Source organism: Rhinatrema bivittatum, chromosome 8, assembly GCF_901001135.1.
Source record: "Rhinatrema bivittatum chromosome 8, aRhiBiv1.1, whole genome shotgun sequence".
NCBI classification, from domain to species: domain Eukaryota; kingdom Metazoa; phylum Chordata; class Amphibia; order Gymnophiona; family Rhinatrematidae; genus Rhinatrema; species Rhinatrema bivittatum.
Genome location: NC_042622.1, coordinates 206879635 through 206904784, shown reverse-complemented (window position 1 = coordinate 206904784; position 25150 = coordinate 206879635). Strand labels below are relative to the sequence as shown.

General features: G+C 46.8%; 1 protein-coding gene across 1 annotated transcript in view; it reads left to right on the top strand.

Annotated features, from left to right (window-relative positions):
• The window catches only part of TSPOAP1 (TSPO associated protein 1), a 1024985-nt gene that overhangs the window by 953463 nt on the left and 46372 nt on the right, over positions 1-25150 (top strand). The window contains exon 28 of the mRNA XM_029613537.1: positions 888-998. Within this exon, the coding sequence (XP_029469397.1) occupies positions 888-998 (111 nt within the window). The remainder of the gene's footprint in view (positions 1-887; positions 999-25150) is intronic.

Below are 25150 nucleotides of genomic sequence, written 5' to 3'. Positions count from 1 at the left end.
CGGTGCATTCTTTTGATGGAGAGATTTCCTTTCAAATCCGGAAGGTTTAGGGCTTCAGGGAGCCATGCTTCCAAAATGTTCCCCAGTCTGAAATCATCAATTGCTTCTGGGAACCCGATAAAGTGGAGGTTCGACCGTCTAGAGCAGTTTTCGAGGTCATCAAGCTTAGAAGCCTGTTCTCCTACCATCTTTTCCAGGGCATAAATTTTAGTAGTGAGGTTGAGTGTATCATCTTCGAGAACAGATATTCGCCCCTCCACTTGATCCATCTGGGGAGCCAGATCTGTTAGCGCTGCCTTAACTTCCTCCAACTGTGTCCCAATACTACCCAATTTCTCATCCAGGGCTGAGCAAACTATTTCTTTAATTTCTGCTAGGAGTTGATAGTTCGATATGTGCTCCGTGATGTTATCTTTACTCACTGGCAGCGCCAGTGCCATTTTGTCCTCTGGGCCTCGGCTCTTTTCCTTATCTTTCTTCACGCCCCAGACCGGCATTGTCATCAGAGATTTGTGCCTAAAAGTCACGATTGACATGGGCGATCCTGAGTAGCTTTTGTTTTGACTTTAAAATGTTTATTCTGCAGTGGTAAAGTGAAAAGTGAGACGTTTCGTCCAGAGCTGAGGCAGGCAGGACTTGCTCAGTGCAGTCGCATCATGTGACCCGTTACCTTGCTTTTTAAAGGAATCTATAGCAGAATGATTTAAGATAAGGAGACCAGAATTAAGTACTGTACTCCAGGTGGGATCTCAAATGTACTGAAAAGCAGTTATAGAATAACAACTCAACTTTTTCATGTAATTGCTATAGTGTGAGGCTCTTGAAATAGGAAACTGGAGGATTTTTTTTACTTAAACTAAATAAACACGTTTGTCTTTAATCTACAGGGGGAGTTAAATGGACATAGAGGTTTTATTCCATCCAACTTCTTAGAAGCTACCTCCCTGAATGGAAAAGGGTTAATGGGGGCTTTATCAGAAGACAGGGAAGAAACACAGGTAAGATAATACTTCATCTTATCAAAGCAGGACAAAATAAAAACGAAGGGTTTATTTACTGTTTTTAGAGCTGCATAGATATATTCTTGAGTATATTATTCATCATTTTTTATATGATGCCTTAGTTGTGTAGGAGGATATTGACTTTAAGCTACTGATGTCTCAAAGCATGGAAGTTGAAAAGATCAAAATCAAGTGTATTTTTAGAAAGTCAGATTTTGATTTATTATCCCACATGATCACGATTTATTTAACAATTCTTGTGTTCCACTTATAATGAATCATATCTTCCTAAACGGATTACAGTTAGTAAAACTGGTGTTCTGTGAAGACTATCTTACATGACAAGTGAATAATGGTATTATATGTCTGTATAGTATTTAGGACCTAGCCATGGGTTTAGTTCATTCAAATTTAGGCTTTTAAAAATTTCTGTCAAAAAGAAATTTGCTGACGTCAGATCCTATGTAAAAATATGAGGCTAAAGAGCGCCTGTATTTCTCAGAAAAGTCACATAAACTTCCTTTGCCTAGTTTTTTAAGATGCCTAACTTATGAATTTCTTTGTACTTTTTCAGATTTATTTCATTGTGCATGAAATTTGATTTGAAAAGTTTTAAAAATTATTTGCATAGAGAAAATAAAACTTTTATTTTGTATAATTTTTTTTTTAATTTTCTTTATGCTGTGCTATTTTTCAGTTTGAAAATATATATATAAACTGTAGTAAGGTGGTGTACAGAATGGTCATGTGAATGAACAATAAGAGAGAAATGTGTAATAGAGAAATATAGACATTTGGTTTAAGAAGGATTGTAAATGTGCATGCAGAGTAACTTAACAGAAGAAGATCAACTGGCCCATTTAGACTGCGGAGTTATTCTGACCATCCTGCTAAGGAAATATCCCAGCTGCCAGCCATAGAGCATAACCAGTTATAAGATTTCTCTCCTTTTCCAGGACAGTTTTTGTTGTCTTCCTTATTTGTACTTTGTCAGATGAGTATACAGAATCCCCAACTTATTTCTCCCTGTTGTCCCATGTCTAACAACAAGGCTTTGTAATAATCTAAATAGCTACCAATACTAGCATGGTTGTTGCCTGAACATCCAGTATCATTAGTCCCCTGTATAGCTTGCTGCCAGTCAGACCCAGCTATATGAGCACTGCTTTTTCACTGAGATTCCTAATGCTAGTTATAGTGAGTTGCTTTTATGGAGTATGTACAGTATATAAGTAGTGTAGTTCCATAGTGTAATGAGATTGTTTGTTCTATTTAAATATCTACTGATTGTAAAATAGAAGTAAAAATATGAAATTCTCAAAAGTAGAAAATGCACTAAGCTTAAGTGTGAATGTGATGTAAACAATAATGTTAGAGAGACGGGGACTTTCAATTAAAAAGTATGAAAAGGTTATGAAAGTAGGAGGTAATGTGCCAGAGAAACAGATTTGCATTAAGAAGCAGGACAAGTGCCTTTTGCATTAGTAAGCATCGCTAATCAGTCACAAAAAGGAGCACTAGCTCTTTAAAAGCATCTTTTCCATACAAAAAATATTTAAGCTTTTAAAATTAGGGAATGTAAATGAAAATTGTGCTAATTATTTCTATTCATATTAAATGATGAATTAATTCTAGTAAAAATGATTTATGGGGAACAGGAAAATATTTTAGAAAGTGATTTAAAAAGAAAAAGCACTAATTGAAATGAATGGAACTTGCACCACAGCAGCAAATGTCCCAGCTTGAGTTACAGTAGCCTGAGCAATGTCTGAGTGCTCTAGGAGGTGAATAATTCTGGCACATATAGACAAATCAGTCTAGAGAGACTATTTCATGGTCATAGTTGAGGGCATTAGTGCAGTGATGTGGTAGTACTTCCTCCTTAATAGCCCAAATTTCTTTTTTCTGTTCATGACTAGTATATTTTTTCAACTATCACATGATAGTTGCTATTTGGTAGAAGCCAAATAGAGCATAAACCAGGAGTAGGCAACATCGGTCATAGAGTGCCACAACTGGTCAGGTTTTCAGGATATCCACAATGAATATGAATGAGGTGTATTTGTACCTCCATTGTATGCAAATAATCTCATGCAAATTCATTTTGGATGTCCTGAACCAGACCTGTTTGTGGCACTCCAGGGCTGGAGCAGCCCTATCCCTGGCATATAAACATTAAACTTAATAAGACCGTATCAACAAAATCAGAAAACCATAACATAAATATCATCATCAAATAAAGGAATTAATAATTTAAAAGAAACTCCTGAAATAAAATAGTTCCATATTCTTATAATCAACTGTTTTATGAAGTTCTTTTGATAGGTTATTCCATAAAACTGGCTCAGCTGCCATGAAAGCTCACTGTGAGTGGACTGGTGATGTAGTTCTTTAAAGGGTATACTCAACTCTATACTCAACTAGAATTATCTGTGGAACGCAGTGATCAGAGTTGAACGTAATCAACAAGCCAATCTACAAAATAAGAAACCCTTCCCTGAAGAGCTTTGTAAAGCAATGTGATCTTCTTAAAATGCACACGCTGCCATGGGTATCCAATGCAGTTGTTTCAGAACAGGCATGATATGTTCTCTTACTGGACAAGGAATAAATAAACGTGCTGTTGCATTTTGTAATAATTGTAGGGCCTTCAAAGCATATTAAGCAGACCTACATAAAGGGAATTACAATAATCCACAATTTTTTAAATAAAAGCCTGGACAAGTGTGCACAAGCCATCTTTGGACAGAATGTACTTCAATGATATGATCATTCTAAGCTTGAAGAATGCTGTCTTTGACTACATTTAACTGGATTTTCAAGTGTAATTAGGAATTGAAAAGAAATCCTAAATCCATTGTGGTATCAGAAAAGTTTGTTCTAACCAAAATTTACTTTCAGTCAATATGAGGTTGCAGAGGTTAGACTGTTACCTACAGGAAAAAGCAATTGTATATTATCAGCTAATTTTTTTTAAATGTGCTGTAAATAGCAAGAATAATCAAAGATGTTGTAAATATGTTAAGGCTGAGGACAGCTCAGAACCTTGTGGAACCCCTAAAGAAACTGGTTTATCCCAGGACAAGCAGGATGCTAGTCCTGGGACATCTGTAATGGAGTGACATCTGTAATGGAGCCCTATACGGAAAAACTTCTGTCAAAGTTTCTATGAAACTTTTGACTGGCACCCAGAGTGCCCACTGAGCATGCCCAGCATGCCATGATATTCCCTGCCACAGGGGTCTCCCTTCAGTCTTCTTTTTTCCGCGGATCCGTTAGCCTCGCGGTTAATTTGGAGTCCTGTGGTAAATTTCTCCACACTCTAAAACTTTTCAAAACGTCGGGAAATACTTTTAGCCGCAAGGGTCTCCCTTTATTTCTCACAGGACAAGCAGGATGGTAGTCCTCACAAATGGGTGACATCGAGGATGGAGCCCTGTACGGAAAACTTTTCTGTCAAAGTTTCAACAAGCTTTGACTGACACTGGCACACTGGGTGCACTGAGCATGCCCAGCCTGCAATTATCCCTGTGAGCCACAGGTGTCTCCCTCAGTCTTCTTTTTTCCGCTCTGCAGTCAGCATAGCGGTTGGAGCTCTGTGAGGATTTTTTAACTAATTCCCTCATGGAAACACTTAACTTTTCACTTCAAAAAACACTTTTCCCTGCACAGGTCTCCCTCCGCGTACGTTTTTACGACGCTCGGTGAGTACTAATTCTTATTTTTCGGTCGGTTCCTGTCACTATCTTAAGGCTGTTAACTGACTGAAGCCTTCCCTTCCCCCATTTTTCAGTTAGCTTTAAACAGCTTGCGAGTATCTCTGTGACACTCTGCTTGCTTATGCTAGTGGGGTAGGGATTTTTTCCTTAACTTTAGGACTTCTGTAGCTTCAAGTCCTTCGTTCCCTGGTACCCTCACGCAGTCGATACCCTATCGCTACACCGGGACCCTCCTAAACCGCCCTGGGCTTTTATATGTCATCAGCGCCCCTCCCCCCACGGTGCCCTGATGCCTTTATCCATGTTTTTTGCTTTTCAGTGCTACCAGGCTTTTTCCTCCTACGCACTGTTTTTTTTCCTTGGGCTTCCTCGGTGCCGTCCCTACCCGGATGCATGCCATTGACGCACACGCTGTTAGTCACTGCCATGCATACTCGGGTCGCCGCCACCGCTGCCCGAGACACTTTTTAACGATCCCAGGGTCACTTCATCGATGCCACCCCCCCTTTTGGGGATGCCATCGATGCCCCATCCTCCCCACCGATGTCCAGCCCTTTTCCATCGGTGGGCATCGGTGCCACATCGATTCGTCGGTGGGCATCGATGCCGGATGGTCCCCATCGGTGGACATCGGTGCCGGATGGTCCCCATCGATGGACATCGGTGCCGGATGGCTTGTCCGTCGATGGCATTGGTGCCGGATGGCCGTCCGTCGATGGCATCGGTGCCGGGTCCTTTTGCATCGATGGACACCGATGCCCAGGTGTTTCATCCATGGGCATCTATGTTAGAATGCATCCATCGAGGGCAGTCGATGCCAGGCTGCTCCCATCAGTGAAATTCGATGCCCAGGTGGGTCCCATCGGTGGGTATCCATGCCGGCTCGATTCCGTGGATGGGCGTTGATGCCAATGCCAGCCTTATGGCTGGCATCGATGCCCATGCCGATTCCAGGACTGGCGTTGATGCCGGGATGGAATTCATCGACTGGGAGATCCATGCCATCGATTCCATACGTGTCCATATCGATGCCACCGACACACGTGTCTGGGGCACCGATGCCATGTACACTTGGAAATCTGAGTCTGTCCAAATCGATACCGTCAACGTCTGTGGCCCTATAGTTGATGCCCGTGGCCATGCCACAAACGGCATAAATGCCCGCCTCCATGCATCGATGCCCTCGACACCTCCGTTTTCCTTCGGTGTCCTTGACGCCCTATTGATTCGACTTCGACTCAGTCGATGCCGGTATCTTTTTCAATAACGGCAATGTTTTTCGATTATTCGATTCCACATCGTTTCAAAGATACCTATGCCACTGCTGTCAGTGCCCGTCACTGTCATCATTCTCCTGGCCAGTCATCGACGATTTTTCATACCCATTTTGATGATATCCTCGAAGCCCCTTAGGTTGCCTTCAATATCGTCAATACCGACATAGCACCGCCACATAATACCCTCGCCTCCTCACATTGCTCCACGCTTTGGGTTCTTTTTTAAGCCCCGTATTAGCTTAAGACACTCCATTGTGTCAGGAGCAGAGCAGGCGTGCTGACAGTTCGTCATCGATCGCCTTCCAGGACGACGAGGGCTTCCATCTCGGCGCTGGGGAAAGACCGGGCCGAGCACCGTGGCACCCATCATCGCCGACATCGTGATCGTCCGCCGCTGACGCCATCCAGCACATCGGTGCCATCCTTCTCCAGGCTGGACAACGCTCGGGCAGAGCGACATCACCACTGCCATCAGCACTGTTCCTACAGTTTTGGCAGTCCTTGGTGATCCAGAACTTCCGGATCCAGGTCCGACAGCTTCTGCATTGGCGTCACGACACATCGAGCCGCTGTGACGAGGGAAGGGAACATGAGTTCCGTTAGGGCTCCTCTGTTCCTGGCGTGCCCCACCGTCAAGTGGTGTGGGACTATGGCCATCTGTTACACTTAGCAGTCTAAACGCCACTCACGCCTGGCCTGTCTCCTCTGTACCTGTGCCACCATACCGGGTTTCAGAGCGAGATGGACGTTTACGTCCCCGGCCTTACCCTCGAGGACTCCGGAGACCGTCGGGGTCAACAATCTTCACCGGCTCGTCTTGCGGCGATCCACGTCGGATGGTAAGTACCCGCTTCGGCGGCATTCCCATAGAGTTGTGTTCTCCCATTCGGACCGTGGTTCGAAAAGTTCTGGGTCATGTGCCTTTTAGAACTGTATTAGTGTCACATATCACTATGTTAGCTATGTTAGCCACAATATCAGGAGAACCCCTCTATCTTCTTGGGATTGCAGCAGGGCTTCTTCTCTTGTCAGTAACAAGTCCCTGTGCCGACCAATGCTCTGACTCTTGGTTCCCTCCCAACCAAGGTCCAGCTGCATTGGCTGATCTGCTAAACATGAGATTCAGCAACCATTGCCCCATGTACAAGTCCACCTTGAGGCCTGGCCACAGGTCTCAGTGTCTCCTTGTACAGCATACAGAAATGCGGGTACCACTTACCGCTCACACACCTGCAGGAGCCTACATGATATCCTCCATTGGGACACCTCCTGGTCTCCCATCTGGTCAGATATCAGAGCGGCCACCCCACCTTGTACCAAAGTCCCGGTACACTCCCCCAGGCGCTACGAAGTGCAGAGGGGAGAAGGGAGGGGGGTTGGGGAGTTTTAATTGCACTATTCTTTCTTTTAACAGAAAATAGTTACTCTCCGCACATCCTGGACCTAAGAAAATCCAACTTTCTTTAGACGTCACAGGTACAATGGTATCTTTGGTTACCATCACTCCATACTGCAGTAAGTACATTATTTTAATGTTTCTATGTGCTTTATGGTGAGTCAACATTACAACCCCAAGCTCTGCCGCTGGCACCAGCTTCGGTAAGTGAACTGTCTCTTGCATCACTGTTGGTGAATGCTGTTTTCTCTGCGGAGTGTAACATCATTCACTTTCCTTGCATAGACTACTGCTAACCACTTTCAGTACATGCAGGGAGCTCTCACTTTTTTCAGGACTCACTATACATTTACTAACTGGGATTACTGTCACTGCCATAAATCCCTTCTGTAACACTTCTGGACACCACAGTCTTAAGACCCTCTTGTCCAGCATGCGCACAGACATTCTGATACATTGTTATATGTCCCTGCGCATATTTTCCATAACCTCAGCCTTTCAACTTTTCATGGTTGGGCTATGGGGTTTCTTCCCACTATGCATTTTTCTCATAATTCAAAACTGCTATGGGTTATATTCAGTGACATTCTATACTCAATGGACCTAAGTGGTTTCATTGCTTTCGTCCCTGATTCTTATCCCAGTTCGAACTAGGACCTAGTCTCCTTCGACTCATGCTCGCAATTCCTTAGGGTTATAAAGTTTCTCCTGAAAGCTGTCAACCCATTATGCATCTGTTGCACTCCAGCATAGTTTCTCATAAACGTCCTGGACGTTGCACCCATGAGTTATGCCCTTATGCCTTCCAATACTGCTTTTGCAACAATTCTTTGTGCATACAGACAGACAGCATAGGGACAATGTGCTTTCCAACTCATAAGCACGCACAACCTCTTAGCTGCTCTGCTAGACAGCTGCGCAGCTCTACCCTTGGCCCTTGTTCACTTCATGCGTCCTTGGGCCACATATCTAAGAGATTTAATGAACGCTCTATCTGACCTTCTCCACGTAGGTTCTATCCTCTCGAATGGTCTCAATTACATGTGTACAGGGCAAATCTTTTAACGCTGAGTTTAACTAAACTTTCCTCTGCGTCTGCATCATTCCATACGATGCACAGGTTCTGCTCCCTACACATGTTTCCTATGCGTTCCCTTAGATGCCTTTTCTTCCATCAAAGGCCTCTTCAATATATCTCTTCTGCTGCCTCTCGTAGCCAGCATTCTTCTAATGTTGAACTGGGATGGGGTTCAGTATTCTTTTCCCCACTCCCTGACTGAGATCAGTATGCTTCCCATACTTCTCAATCCATCATATCAGTAACCTTTTATTCCCTCACCAGTCAGTCCCAAATCATAGACTTACTGATGTTCTTAGGTTCTGGTAGCGTCACAAAACCTTCTAAACATAAATCTTGCCGTTTAATATAGCAGGCTTTACCTCCTGACGCTAAAAAAAAAAAAAAAGAGGTATTACCCCTTTTACTTTTCCACCATTTTTTCTTACTCCCTCGGATTCTGTTCTCCAGACATCCTCCACATAGATACACCTTTCTCTTAGGAGGTGTATCGTTTTGGGAGTTGGGTTCCCGTTTTCGGTAATCCTCTCCGAGTCGGCTTACCATGGATTATCCACTGATCAAGCCGCCTCTATTTCTCTAATCACGGAATGAACATATATATTCTCCTTATAAGTCTCATACATTCTACGTTTGAGCCTTTCCATTCCTCTCTTCCACAGTTTGGCAAGGGAACTTCTTTCCCTCTTAATGTCATTCCTGCCAGCAGGGTCCGTGAGTTATGCACTCTTTCCATACTCACCTGACTCCGTTCCTCTGCCACTGAGTAGTTCTACGCATTCAACTTTCTATCCTTTTCAGGTAGATGTTGTATCTCCTTTCCTCAGGAAATACTCTATTAATTTTTCCTAACCTCTCTCTCTCGCCCTAGGGAGAGACTGGGTTTTCCACATTCCTGGACAGTAATGCTGCGCTTACATTCTATCTACATTGCACTGCATTCCATGTGAATTCCACTTGACTCTTTCCTTCATGCAAGGGTCAAGCTGCTACTTCCAGTGGCCACACAGACCTAATCCTTCTGATTAAGTGGTCTATATTTCCTTTCCTACCAACAAGCAGACATTTCACTACAACACTGTGGGTATCCACATACTGTTGTGTCCGTCTTAGCCTTAACAGCTTCCCTTTGGTTACTGCTGCTTGTACTTTTTTATCAGGTTGCAGCCTGGAGTCCTCTCCATACCTTCGCAGCCTATTATTGCTTACATTTGACTAGCCGGCATGCTCCATGTTTGGCCAGTCCGCCTACTCTTACTTTTTTCAATTCACTACCCAACATCCTTCCACGAACCCATTATGGTGTTGCGGATGCCCTCCGTTCCCATTTCCACCTCAGTCGTTACGCCTTTGCGCATCTGCGGTGTATCTGGTGCATTCCCGGGCATCCTCAGCTCGGTACTCACCCATTTGTGAGGACTACCATCCTGCTTGTCCTGTGAGAAAGCAAATGTTGCTTACCTGATGTAACAGGTGTTCTCACAGGACAGCAGGATGTTAGTCCTCACGAAACCCGCCCGCCACCCCGCGGAGTTGGGTCTGTATACTTTTATTTTAATTTCGCTTGCGCTTTTTAGCTATAAGACGAGACTGAGGGAGACACCTGTGGCTCACAGGGATAATTGCAGGCTGGGCATGCTCAGTGCACCCAGTGTGCCAGTGTCAGTCAAAGCTTGTTGAAACTTTGACAGAAAAGTTTTCCGTACAGGGCTCCATCCTCGATGTCACCCATTTGTGAGGACTAACATCCTGCTGTCCTGTGAGAACACCTGTTACATCAGGTAAGCAACATTTGCTATACCATCGCGGTAAAGTTTTTTCTTCATTTTGCCGGTTCCGCACCGATATTTTTTCCCGTTCCACGGTCGTCGACGGCTGTCCGGCCTAAAATGGCTTCGGGATTCAAAAAGTGCCCTAAGTGCACTAGAAACATGTCCATAACGGACCCACACCAAGTGTGTGTGCTCTGCCTCGGTCAGAACCACGACGTCAAGTCCGCCCCCAGTGTGCCAGCATGACATCGAAGGAACGTCGACTCCGGATGGAGCAGTTTTTCCAAATTCAGCTGTTACCCTCAGCATCATCCTTCACGCAATCATCTCTGGCTGGATCGATTCGCAAGGTAGTGCTGAAGAAACGAGTCCCAGGTGAGTCGGGAGATGCCTTTATTCCCTCCCCCTCTCCTTCGTCAAAAGCATCGACGTCGGGCAGCGAAAAGTCCAAAGACAAAGAGAAGCATCGACATCGCCATCGAAGGCCACACACATCGACCATCGATCCGATGCCCACAGTACCATCGATGGAAGCGGCATCGTCGGCTAAGAAACCTCAGTTGGATGTGCAGGCTCCGGGGCCTTCGATACCAGGGCGATCCCCACCGGCATCGGTGCAGGGAACCGTACCTCCTCAGGGCTCTGAGGAGGTACTGGCATCGCCACTACCGCCTCCCCCCATGGCTGCTTTGATCTCATCAACCACAACCATGTGGGCGGAACTTGACATATATATTCGTCAAGCGGTACGAGACGCACTCCTCGATGTGATACCGCCAAGACCACAGCCATCGACACCAGCGATGCCATCGACACCGATTCCAGTACCGACGGATATTTTGCCCTCGATACCGATCTCACCGTCCGTTCCGACACCGATGCCATCAGTGCCGATTCCAACGCCAGCACCGATTCCTCCCATGAAACCGTCGATGGCGATCCCAGAGGTTTCTATTTTTCAACCTCTGATGGAGAAGTGGGACACTTTAATCGATGCCATATCCAAAAAGCCTCAAGATACCGATGAAGGCACCATTCCAGAGCCAATTCCTGGACCTTCAGGTATTCCTAAACCTCTATACCCACTGTCTCCGAGGTTTCCTTCCATACCTCACTCTTTGCCATCAATGCCTTTCAGACCATCAGGTCATCCAAGAGATACTGGAACCAATTCAGACACAGATGTCTCTACAGATGAGGAGATGCTTTCTGAACCTTCACCTCCAGAAGATAGGTGAAAGTCACCTCCAGAAGATCTCTCTTTCTCCAATTTTGTGAAAGACATGTCGGAGACCATCCCTTTTCAACTTCTCTCTGAAATAGATTCCAGACAGAAAACACTTGAGGTGCTACAATTTGTAGATCCACCTAAGGAAATTCTGGCTGTACCGGTACATGAGGTGCTTCAAGAACTCTTGTACAGATTATGGGAACATCCTGGTTCAGTAGCATCAGTTAACAAACGATCAGATGCTACCTACCTGGCCCAACCAATCCCTGGATTCCAAAAAACTCAACTACCTCACCAGTCGGTGGTAGTTGAGTCCGCTCAGAAAAAGGCAAAAAGAGTCAAGACACATTCTTCCACACCACCAGGGAAAGATAATCTGTTCCTTGATAATTTAGGCCGGAAAATCTTTCAAGAAGCTATGCTGGTTTCAAGAATTGCTGCTTACCAGCTCTTCATGAACCAGTACCAATGCAACCTATGGAAACAGGTCGAGTGGGGGCGGAACCAAGATGGCTGCACGCATTGAGACCTAGCCGGAGCTCTCAGCCGTTTGTTTTATTTTTCCGCTCGAAAATGCCTGCAAAAAGGAAGGGCAAAGTTCGGACTTGCCCATCTGAACCAACCCCACCTGCGACTATCCAGACCGAGATAACCGGCTTTTTGAGTCCAGCAGTGCTGCACCAGAGAACAGAGGAGCCCAGTGAGCGTGAAGGGGAGGAGGAGCCGTTTGCGCCTGCGGGGGAGGTGTCTCTAAGCCCGAAGCAGAGGGCGCCGCCTGTGCAGGGGCTGACTGAGGAGATGAGGAACGAAGGTATGGTGGATACCCGAACCGACTCAAACCCAGAAGCCTTTTCAGAAGTTCCTCAAGGTGTTATTCTGGGTTTTTACACCTCAAGCCCAGCGGAAGAGCAGAGAAGGGAAGGATCGACCGACCCCAGAGTACTTCTGGGAGAAGGCCCTTTCCCAGAGACCGCCACGAGGAAGGAGCTGATTGCCATACCATCACGCCCTGCACAGGTAACACTTGACTCCCTCTGGGATTTTATGGCCGGGATGGCCTCAGCTATAAACTCTTTGGATGGGAAAATGGATGTTTCTAACCTTCAGAGTGCTCAAAAAGCTGTCGCCTTGCAATCTCAGGTGGATGATTTAAAAGAAAAAGTAATTTCCTTGGAGCAGGAGGGTAAACATTTTCAACAATATAAAATGGCAGCAATAAAAGATAGCCAAATATTATCCAGACGGATGGAATTTATTGAGAACAAATCTAGACATTTGAACTTGCGCTTTATTAATTTTCCTAAGGTAGTGGGGGAAATCCCCTATACTACCCTTAAGAAATTTTTCCTGGAAAATTTGGAAATCACAGAGGCGAATTTACCTTCCGTAAATACCTGTTTTTTTCTCCCTGTTTCAATACGTCCAGGAAATCCTCCTAATGTTCCCTTTGATGGGAACTTAACTGGGTTTTTGGAAGACTCTACACTGGACGTAATCAGTAGAGGAACATTGTTGGTATCTTTTCTAACAGTCAAAGATATTGGTTTCGTGATGAAAAAGTACTTTAGGAAATATCCTGTTAGTTTTCACGAGGCGTCAGTGAAGATTTTTCCTGACATAGCCCCTGCTACTCAAGCCAGATGTCGAGGTTTCCTTAACCTCAGACAAGAGGCTATAGAGCTGGGCTATGTAGTCAAAATATTATTTCCTTGTAAATGTTTCCTTACGAAAGGTAATGAGCATTATGTTTTCTTCATTGTAGACCAGCTAAAAGAATTTATAGAGGCGAGGAAATTGAACATATTAACTTAGTAATAAAGACTCTGCTGTTACGTGCACCAAATATGATATATTAATTTAACCTAAAGTTTCCTTCTTTAAAAATTTCTTGTTCCTTCCCCCCCCTAAGTGATTTCTTATCTGCTGGGATGTGGCTCTTAAACAAGCTGAATAATGTTAAATGAAATTGATTTCAATTTTCTTTTCGCCATTTCTGTAAAGTGCTTATATATCTTTATAGAATTTTTGGTTTAAAATATTTTGTTTCTTTTTGAAATGGTTGTAAAGGAAAAACTATTTCAATATATATTGTGTTTAAGACTTCACACTATTCTGTATAGGCAAATTCATTTTGTTTATGTATTAAAAATGAATAAATAAACAAAAAAAAAGAAACATGTACAAGACATTACCCACACTCTTCCTGAACAGTTCCAGGAAGTGTTCTTACAACTAGTGCATAAAGGCCTAGAAGCAGGCAAGCACGAGGTCAGGGCGACATATGACAGCTTTGAAACCGCGTCTCGTCTGTCAGCCTCAGGTATTACAGCTCATAGGTGGGCTTGGCTTAAGGCATCAGACTTAAGATCAGAGGTCCAGGAAAGATTGGCCAACCGTCCTTGTTTGGGTGATAACCTGTTTGGAGACAAGGTTAAGGAAGCAGTCGCCACGTTAAAAGAACACACTGAGACTCTCAAACAGCTCTCATTAATTCCTCAAGAGTCACAACCTCCTTCCAGGAGACCTCCTAGACGGGATACAAGGCGCCCTTACTACAGTCAATGACGCTACTATCCCCCAACAAGCCATGCAAGACCATCTTGCCCAGCTCAGCGTCCTCAGTCTAGGCAAAGGCCTGCCAGGCCTCAACCCCCTCCTCAGACTGCATCAACATCGGGGTTTTGAAATACACTCAGAGAGCAGCAGCCCATCAGTCAATCCACTTCCACAGCTGCCAGTAGGAGGTCGCATAGCCTTTTTTCATCACACCTGGACCTCCATAACCACAGACCAATGGGTACTTTCCTAGCGTGTAGCCAGATGGACTCAGAACAAATGGGTATAGTATGCTCGTGCTAGCAGTTGGAGACTGATCTGACATCAGCACGGGTATATATACCCCCACAGGAAGCGAAGCAACTCAGTAATTTCCGTCTCCAAAGCAGTTTGGAGTACTTGCACCTCGCTGAGCGTGTTTTCCAATACTACTTTACTTCTATTTTCTACTTCTATATTCTACTTACTAAATTTCTACAGGAACATCGAGCCCCGCACTCCTGCGGTGATACCCTCAGGTCCCTCCCCCAGTTGAGTTTCCCGGGGTGATTTCCGCGATCCCTCGGAGGTCTAGGCCTCGGTCCGGTGGCCGAATCGCGGCAGGGATCTAGCCCCCGAGCGTGAAGGGCTCGGGTCGGGCTGAGAGGCGCCTCAGTCCCGGCGTGGACTTAGCCCCGAGCGAGACGAGTTTGGCGGCCTAGAGGCAGCGGGTGCATTCCCTCAAACGCGGTGGTGAAGGTATTTCCCCTCTCCCCCCGCAGCCGGAGACCGCCCGGGTTCCAACCGGGAAGCGCCGAGGATCAGGTAAGGCGTACATATCTTACTTTTTGGTCTCCGAGGGACGAGAATCGGCGGCGTTGTCTGTATGTGGCACGCCATGGAGGTCGCCATTTTGTCGGCCTTGTTCAGGTATTGAGCGCCCATGTTAGGCGCCTGTCTATCATTCAGCGCATATTATTGAGCGCCTATTGAATATCATTGTGCGTATATTGCTGACCGCATATGAATGAGCGCATACTGGATATCATTGAGCGTATATTGCTGATCGCATATTATTGACCGCCTGTTGTATTAAGCGCATATTGCTGATCGCATATTATTGAGCGCCTGTTGTATTAAGTGCATATTGCTGCCGCATATTATTGAGCGCCTGTTCTATTAAGCGCATATTGCTGCCGCATATCCTTGAGCGCATATTATACTAAGCGCATATTCTTCAGCGCTACATTCCCAAGCTGCGATGGAACAGAACGCCTCAGCGTCTTCAGCGACGGCGCCTCCTGATTCCGGCATTAAAGCCCTCGGCCTCTGCTCAGCATGCCAGCTTAGAGCCACGCACAGCGAGGAGCCAGACTCCCTTTGTGCCCAATGTGAGGAGGCAGTGGGAGCCAAGGGCCAGGACCAGTCTCAACCGAGGTTTGCGGACAGTTCCCCAGGGGCCACCCCGGAGCTAGCAGGCAGTCTCGAACAACCTGGAATCCCGGGGGACCTGGTACCCCGACGACTAGAGACCGCTTCCATTTCCTGGGTAGATCTCTTTAAGGGGATTCATGCCTTTGTACAGATGCAATCAGCTTCCCGTCCAGGCCCTGCTGCTGCTGCGGCCCCAGCTGATCCTGCCCCTGGACCTTCGCGCCCTTATCATGGGCACCCGCCTCCGAGCAGTCTGGTTCAGGCGGACCCTGATGTCTCGGAGGCCGAGTCCGAACCCCCGGAGGAGGGGGAACTTCCCTTGGGGATTGAGCCATATCGAACCATGAGGCGGTTCTTTCCTAAGGAAGATCTCTCCGACCTGGTATCTCAGTGCCTGGTGGAGTTGGCTATTACAGGTCCCAGCACTACGGTGCCCTCTACGCAGAACCCTCTGCTGGAAGGTCTTCATCCTACCTACCTTCATCCTACCGCCCGCCAGTTGCACAGCAACTGATAGATTTGGAATGGGCTGCACCAGCGGCCCCATTCAAAGGGGGTCGGGCCCTGACGGGCATGTACCCCCTGGAACCAGCAATCAAGGAGATGTTGGCGTACCCTCAGGTGGACGCCTTGGTGAGCACTGTGGTCAAGCGCACTACCATTCCAGTTGAAGGGGGGGCGGCCCTCAAGGAGCCTCATGACCGGCGACTGGACGCCATCCTGAAACAGACCTTTGAGGTGGCAGCTCTGTCTTTGCGGATCGCAACCTGCTGCACAGTGGTGACGCGTTCCTGTTTGTCACAGGTCAGGAACAATGCTCCGGCAACAGACATGGAGTCAGCTCTCTCGTTCCTCACGGATACTGCATCAGACCTAGTCCGTACAACAGCCAAGGGGGTCTCATCCTCCGTAGCCGCCAGGAGGCAGCTCTGGATAAGGAATTGGTCAGCCGATGCTCCTTTGAAGACACGCCTCACCAGAATGCCCTTTCGGGGTTCTTTCCTGTTCGGCAGCGACCTTGATAAACTGGCCAGCACATGGGGCGCCTCTCCAGTACCTCGACTGCCGGAAGATCGGTTCAAAAGGAACCAGCGCGCCTTTCCGAGGCCCTCCAGAGGTAGAAGCTCCCAACACTTCACTCCCTATAGAAGTCACTACCAGGCACCACGTCCTCAGGCCAGGAACCAGTCCTTTCGGACCAAGCAGCATAAGAGGGGAGCCGGCTCGGGTTCACGGCCCGGCCGTAACTCCCAATGAGAATCAGCCGATCCATCCGGGGGACGGAGCCATAGGGGGCAGGTTAAACCTCTTCTACCCCAGATGGGTCGAGATTACGTTGGACCAGTGGGTCCTCGCCATCATCCGAGAGGGGTATTATCTGGACTTCCATCATCTCCCTCCGGACAGGTTTGTGGAATCTTCGTGTCCAATACACAAGAAGGCAGCATTGGAAGCTACCCTGGCGAGGCTCCTGTCCTTGAAAGCCATTATCCCAGTACCTGCATGGGAAATGAATTCTGGACACTATTCCATTTATTTCATGGTACCCAAAAAAGAGGGCACTTTCCGGCCCTTATTGGACCTCAAGTCAGTCAACCGATACTTAAGGGTCCCGAGGTTTCGCATGGAAACTCTGCGCTCAGTCAAGACCGCAGTACAGCCGGGAGAATTCCTCATGGCCTTAGACTTGTCAGAAGCCTACCTGCATATCCCGATCCATCCGGATCATCAGCATTACCTACGCTTCAAGGTTCTGGGACGCCACTTCCAATTCCGGGCTCTGCCATTGGGGTTAGCCACTGCGCCGCGGACCTTCACCAAGGTGGTCGTAGTGGTAGCAGCGGCGCTCAGACGGGAAGGAATCCTTGTCCATCCCTACCTAGACGATTGGCTGATCAGGGCAAAATCACGAGAGGAGAGCCATCGGGCAACCAACAGAGTGATCGCCCTTCTGGAAAGCCTGGGATGGGTAGTCAACCTAAACAAGAGTTGCCTACAGCCTTCCCAATCACTGGAATACCTGGGAGTCCAGTTCGACACCCAGGCAGACAAAGTCAGTCTCACTACCAAGAGGAGGTTAACACTTCAGACGCGTCTCCGGTCCTTGATGGGAGCCAGCCGGCCCATAGCTTGGGATTATCTGCAGGTTCTCGGCCTCATGGAATCCACCCTGGAAGTGGTACCCTGGGCAAGGGCCCATATGAGACCTCTACAACGCTCCCTGCTCTCTCGCTGGAGCCCCCGCTTCCGGAATTATTCCGTGCATCTACCTCTGCCAGCCAGAGTGCGGACCCAGTTAAGGTGGTGGTTGCAGTCCAACCACACGAGCAGGGAGTCGAAGATGTCCTCCCCCACGTGGATTCTGCTCACCACAGATGCCAGTCTGAGCGGATGGGGAGCACACTGCGAAGAACTCACCGCCCAAGGGCGGTGGAACAGAGAAGAGTCAGGGTGGAACATCAACAGTCTAGAGGCACGGGCAGTCCGATTGGCATGCCTGCAATTTGCTCATAGACTGAGGAACAGAGCAGTCAGAGTGATGTCCGACAACGCCACCACGGTGGCATACATCAACCATCAGGGCGGAACCAGAAGCCGACAGGTGTCCCTAGAGATAGCCCCGCTGATGGCTTGGGCAGAGGCGAATCTTCAGGACATCTCCGCCGCCCACATTGCCGGGAAGGACAACACCACGGCAGACTTCCTCAGCAGAGAAAGCCTAAATCCGGGAGAGTGGCAGCTGTCACCCACAGCCTTTCAGATGATTGTGGATCACTGGGGGATTCCGGACATGGACTTACTAGCGGACAGGTCCAATGCTCAAGTACCCAGATACTTCAGCCGCAAGCGAGATCCGTTCTCTCACGGGATCGACGCCCTGGTTCAGCCATGGCCTCCAGGGACCCTGCTATACGCTTTTCCTCCGTGGCCCCTGCTGGGCACCCTTATCCACAAGATTCAGAAGCACCGGGGCCTAGTTCTTCTAGTGGCGCCAGACTGGCCAAGAAGACCCTGGTACGCGGACATGAGAAGACTACTGGCAGGGGAGCCTCTTCCCCTGCCTCCTCTCAGGAACCTGCTACGTCAAGGTCCCATCCTCCACGAGGATCCGGCTCAATTCTCTCTTATGGTCTGGCCATTGAGAGGGCTAGACTGAAGAAAAGAAATTACTCGGAGCCGGTGATAGATACTCTCCTCCGAGCTCGCAAGTTTTCCACATCCCTCACCTACGTAAGGATCTGGAGAGTATTTGAAGCCTGGTGCGACACTCATGGCACCAATCCACATGCGACCACAATCCCTATTGTTCTGGATTTCCTACAGGATGGGCTTCAGAAGGGTCTCTCCCTAAGCTCCATCAAAGTTCAGGTGGCTGCGCTGTCTTGCTACAGTCCCAGGAGGGATGGCAAGACCATTGCCACGCATCCAGATGTTTCTCGCTTCCTGAAAGGAGTCAAGCACATTCGTCCGCCACTGAAGTGGCCTGTGCCCCTGTGGAACCTCAACCTAGTTTTGGATTTCCTCGCGGGATCCACCTTCAGAACCCTTCGGGGCCTGTCTCTCCATTCTCTAACTTTGAAGACGGTGTTCTTGCTGGCGGTGTGTTCCGCACGCCGCATCTCAGAGCTACAAGCGCTGTCCTGCCGTGATCCCTTTCTCAGAATCACTCCTGAGGCTATCCATCTTCGCACGGTTCCCTCCTTTCTACCTAAAGTGGTCTCACGATTTCACCTTAACCAAACCATATCCTTGCCTACCACGGCGGGTTTGAAGAAATCAGAAGAAGGGCGTTTACTATGCCATCTCGACATCGGCAGATTGCTGTCCAGATATCTGGAATTGATACAAGAAGTACGAAAGACGGACCATCTGTTCGTCCTGCACAGCGGAAAGAAACAAGGTGAAGCGGCCTCTCGGCCCACCATCGCCCGCTGGATTAAAGAAGTTATCAGAGCAGCTTACGTAGAGGCCGGGAAGTCACCACCTCTACAAGTCAAGGCTCATTCTACCAGAGCCCAAGCAGCATCTTGGGCAGAATCCAGGATGCTGTCGCCTGCAAAAATATGTAAAGCGGCGACATGGTCCTCCCTCCATACCTTCTCCAGGTTCTACCGTCTGGATGTCCAGGCCAGGGAGGACACAGCATTTGCGAGGGCGGTCCTACGCCGTCCTCAGGCAGCCTCCCGCCCAGGTTGGGAGTAATGCTTTTGTACATCCCATTTGTTCTGAGTCCATCTGGCTACACGCTAGGAAATGTTGAGATTACTTACCTGATAATCTCCTTTTCCTTAGTGTAGACAGATGGACTCAGCATCCCGCCTGGCTGCTGGTATACATGGGTTTCACCGATTCAAGGTAAGCCATGTCATTTGCTTACATAAGAGCGTCCCCTTTGCCAGGTGTCGACGCCTTCCGGTTGGGAATGCTGGTGGTCTCCAGCTACTATCAATCGGTCAGGGGAATCCTGTTTCACTAATTCACTGAGCGTCAGTACACACACATCCATAACAGCTTTTGCAAGGAAGATTACTGAGTTGCTTCGCTTCCTGTGGGGGTATATGTACCCGTGCTGACGTCAGATCCGTCTCCAACTGCTAGCACGAGCATACTATACCCATTTGTTCTGAGTCCATCTGTCTACACTAAGGAAAAGGAAATTATCAGGTAAGTAATCTCAACATTTCCATTATAGCTCAAGGGTACCGATTGGATTTTCTCACTGTACCAAAAGAAATTCCACCAATCTCCTCTTGGACAGTGAACCACCATTCCAAACTTCTAAAAGCAGAATTATCCACCCTTCTGAGAGCCAGGGCCATAGAACCAGTCCCCTGGCCTCAGCAGGGCAGAGGATTCTACTCCCGCTACTTCCTCATTCCAAAGAAAACAGGGGGCCTACGTCCTATCCTAGACCTCAGAAATCTCAACAAATTTCTAAAAAAAGAAAAATTCAGGATGGTATCATTAGGCACCATGCTACCTCTTCTTCAAAAAGGGGATTGGCTCTGCTCTCTGGATCTTCAAGACGCCTACGCTCACATTCCCATCTTTCCTCCTCATCGCCAGTACTTGCGATTTCTGGTTGAAGGACAACATTTTCAATACCGAGTGCTCCCATTCGGCCTAGCCTCAGCACCTCGAGTATTCACAAAGTGTCTGGCGGTGGCAGTGGCACACCTCCACAAACAAAAGGTACATGTATTCCCTTATCTAGACGATTGGCTCATCAGGAGTCAGACGAAAGAAGGAGCTCTCAATTCCCTCAAGCTCACAGTCTATTTGCTTCACTCCTTGGGGTTTCTCATCAATTACCAGAAATCCCATTTCACATCATCTCACCTTCTACAATTCATCGGTGCAGATTTAAACACCATCATAGCAAAATCATTTCTTCCAAGAGACCGTGCCCATACACTCATTCTCCTGGCACAGTCTCTCAGAAATCAATCCCAAGTCACAGCTCATCAGTGCCTCACCCTACTGGGTCATATGGCCTCCACAGTTCACGTCACTCCCATGGCCAGATTAACCATGCGACTAATGCAATGGACACTCAAAACACAATGGATTCAAGCCATTCAGCTGTTGTCCTCTCACATTCAAATAACTCAGGAACTGTATTCTTTCCTCCTCTGGTGGACATCAATGAACAATCTGCTCAAAGGTCTACCTTTCCAGCAACCAGTTCCACAAGTAACATTAACTACAGATGCGTCCACTTTAGGTTGGGGAGCACATATTGGTCATCTGAAGACCCAGGGGACGTGGACAAAAACCGAAGCCTCTTTTCAGATAAATTTCCTAGAGCTTCGAGCTATACGTTATGCGCTACATGCGTTCAAGGACTACCTTTTACACAAGACTGTTCTGATCCAAACGGAAAACACAGTAGCCATGTGGTACATCAACAAGCAAGGGGGAACAGGTTCCTACCTCCTTTGCCAAGAAGCGGCACAGATTTGGGACTGGGGCCCTAGCACATTCAATTCTTCTACGGGCCACTTACCTAGCAGGCATCCACAACATAATAGCCGATCGCCTCAGTCGTCAGTTCCAACCACACGAGTGGTCCTTGGATCCAGCGATAGCAACCAAGATCTTTCAGCAATGGGGTCAACCGACCATAGATCTTTTTGCGTCCCATCTGAACTACAAAGTGAACAATTATTGCTCCCTACTACGAAAGGAGAACAGCCTACCAAATGACGCCTTTGCTCGCCATTGGACTCAGGCCTGTTAAATGCGTATCCACCGATACTGCTCATAACAAAAACTCTAGTGAAGCTGCAACAGGACAAAGGGACCATGATACTCATAGCCCCATACTGGCCTCGACAAGTATGGTTTCCCACACTGCTAGACCTCTCAGTCAGGAATCCCATTCACCTGGGAGTAGCTCCCAATCTCATAACTCAGGAACAGAGTCTGTTGCGCCATCCCAACCTTCAATCCCTATCCCTGACAGCATGGATGTTGAAAGCTTGATTTTACAACCACTCAACCTTCCAACCACTATATCTCAGGTGCTTATAGCGTCACGTAAACCTTCCACTAGAAAGAATTATTCCTACAAATGGAAACGGTTTACTTTGTGGTGCACTCAGAAATCTATTGATCCTTTCACTTGCCCCACTAACTCACTACTAGATTTCCTATACCATCTTTCAGACTCTGGTCTTCAGACTTCATCTGTAAGAGTACATTTGAGTGCAATCTCAGCTTACCATAACAAGCTGGGAGACACACCTATCTCTACACAGCCTCTCGTCAGTAGATTCATGAAAGGTTTAACTCACCTTAAACCTCCCTTTCATCCCCCAAGCATACAATGGGACCTAAACGTCATATTAACCAGGCTCATGCGTTCCCCATTCGAACCCATAGATATCTGTGACCTTAAATTTCTTACATGGAAAACCTTCTTCCTCATAGCCATTACATCAGCTAGACGAATCAGTGAACTGCAAGCACTTGTCACATACGAACCTTTCACAAAGTTCCTACATGACAGGGTGGTCCTCCGTACTCATCCCAAATTCCTTCCTAAGGTAGTCACGGAATTCCACTTGAACCAATCCATAGTTTTACCAACATTCTTTCCAAGGCCTCATTCCCACCAGGGAGAAAGAGCCTTACATACCTTGGACTGTAAATGTGCACTATCTTTCTACTTAAACCACACTACAGTCCAAAGGAAATCCAGTCAACTATTTGTATCTTATGATCCAAACAAACCAGGTAGGGCAGTTGGTAAACATACTTTGTCAAACTGGCTAGCAGATTGCATTCTTCAAGGGCGAGTAAAAGGCACACTCAGTCAGAGCAATGTCAACCTCTGTAGCACACCTTCGCTCTGTACCTATTCTTGACATTTGTAAAGCAGCAACATGGAGTTCTCTTCACACCTTTGCAGCTCACTACTGTTTAGACAAAGAAAGAAGACAAGACTCAGCCTATGGACAATCTGTCTTAAAGAACTTGTTTCCAACTTAATCCCAACTCCTACTACATCCAACCTGCGGTGATTTTCAGCTGATTCATTTCCAACAACAATACTTCACAGTTGTTTCACTACAAAATGATTCAGCCTCTAGCTTGCTAATCACACATATGTGAGGACTAGCATCCTGCTTGTCCTGGGATAAAGCAAAATTGCTTACCTTGTAATAGGTGTTATCCCAGGACAGCAGGATGTAGTCCTCACGAAACCCACCCGCCAGCCCGCAGAGTTGGGTTCATACGTTTTATTATTTTATTTTCTCGCTAACGCCAATTGCTACAAAACAGACTGAAGGGAGACCCCTGTGGCAGGGAATATCATGGCATGCTGGGCATGCTCAGTAGGCACTCTCGGTGCCAGTCAAAAGTTTCATAGAAACGTTGACAGAAGTTTTTCCGTATAGGGCTCCATTACCGATGTCACCCTTATGTGAGGACTACATCCTGCTGTCCTGGGATAACACCTATTACAAGGTAAGCAATTTTGCTTTCCATGCGGACTGAGACTACCCTAGTCAAACTGGCTGTTGCCAATTTCACAGGTAGGAACTAAACAATCTTACTACACCATCCCTTATTCCAAGTGAATATAGTTTAGAAGAATGTGGTGACTAATAGTGTTGAATGCTGCAGAAGTATGGAGAGAAACCACAGTTAAAGAATCCTCCTATCAAGGTGATGCAACATCAAGTCAAGTAGAGACAAAGAGTTTTCATGCTATGTTTACTATGAAATCCACATTGAAGTAGAATGTTATAATCTTCTAAAAAAAAAAAAAAAAAAATCAATTAACTGGGACAGTACAATCTTTTCCAGAACTTTTGCTAATGTAGGAAGATTGGAAATGGGTCCATAACTGGACACCTTGTCAGTGGGCAGATTTCCCTTTTTCATCACTGATATTACTATCACCTGCTTAAGAGAACTAGTCATTGAACCTTTCATTAAGAAAAGGTTCACAATCCTAGTTAAAACTTCAAGAAATTGAAATTGCAAACAAAGAACCCAAAAGGGAGAAAAAAAAATTGTCTTAGTCGTAACCCCCACCATTTCAGTGGAAGACACATTAGGAAAATTTTCCAGCATTATGGGAGAAGCTCCACAGTGTAAATCTAATACATCAGATTCCTTCATAACATTAAAGATTTGAAATTTGGTTATATTTTTAAAGCAATCATTTACAATATGCTCATAATCAACCTCTAAAGCAGATCTATGACTTTTCAAATAGCTCTCGAGGATTATTGAGAGAGATTTACAATCCCCAAGGGTAGTAATTTTCCTTTAAGATGCAGAGGCAGACCTATAAAGTATGTGCCATGCCCAGTTAAATCTTTATCCCAGGACAAGCAGGATGCTAGTCCTCACATATGGGTGACGTCAGTAACGGAGCCCTAGTGCGGGAAAACGTCTGTCAAAGTTTCTAGAAACTTTTGACTGGCCCTGTGAGGCCACTGAGCATGCCCAGCATGCTATGATATTCTCTGCCACAGGGGTCTCACTCTAGTCTTCGTTTTTCCGCGCTGCTATTAGCATCACGGTCACCGGAGCCCTCTGAGATTCCTCTCAGTGTTTTGACTAAAAAGTCAGTTTTCTCATAAAAAATCTCCCTCACGGGTCTCATTCATTCTCATACTTCATCGGCTGGTGAAATTATCTAGCGTGAAATTTTTCTAAAAACGCTTTCGAATTCTCTTCAGCATCGACAGCCGTCGGTGCCACTATGGCGTTGGGATTCAAAAAATGCCCGACTTGTAATCGTACAATGTCGATTAGTGATCTGCATTTAGAATGTGTACGCTGCTTAGGTGAACAGCATGATATCTCCTCTTGTGAAAAATGCCAGGAGATGACACCCAAGGGAAGAAAACTGTGTCAAGAAAAAATACAACTTTTCAGTCTGCAGTTGATTCCTTCACCATCGACTTCATCGAAGTCATCACTGGTAGGAGCTCCTAAAAAAGTTTTACTCAAAAAAAACGCCGACCGGACGGCTCGGGCGACAGAGCTTCACCTATACCATCGACGGCATCGATTCGTTCCGCTATCGAGGTAAGGCCTAAACACAAACACCGTCACCGACTTGCCTCGGCCTCTCCATCCACATCTACCCACGGGGAACCGAGCAAAAAGCGGCCTAAACACAAAGACACTCCGATGCCCACAGAGCCACTCACACCGCAAACTGTCTCGTTTCTGTATCCATC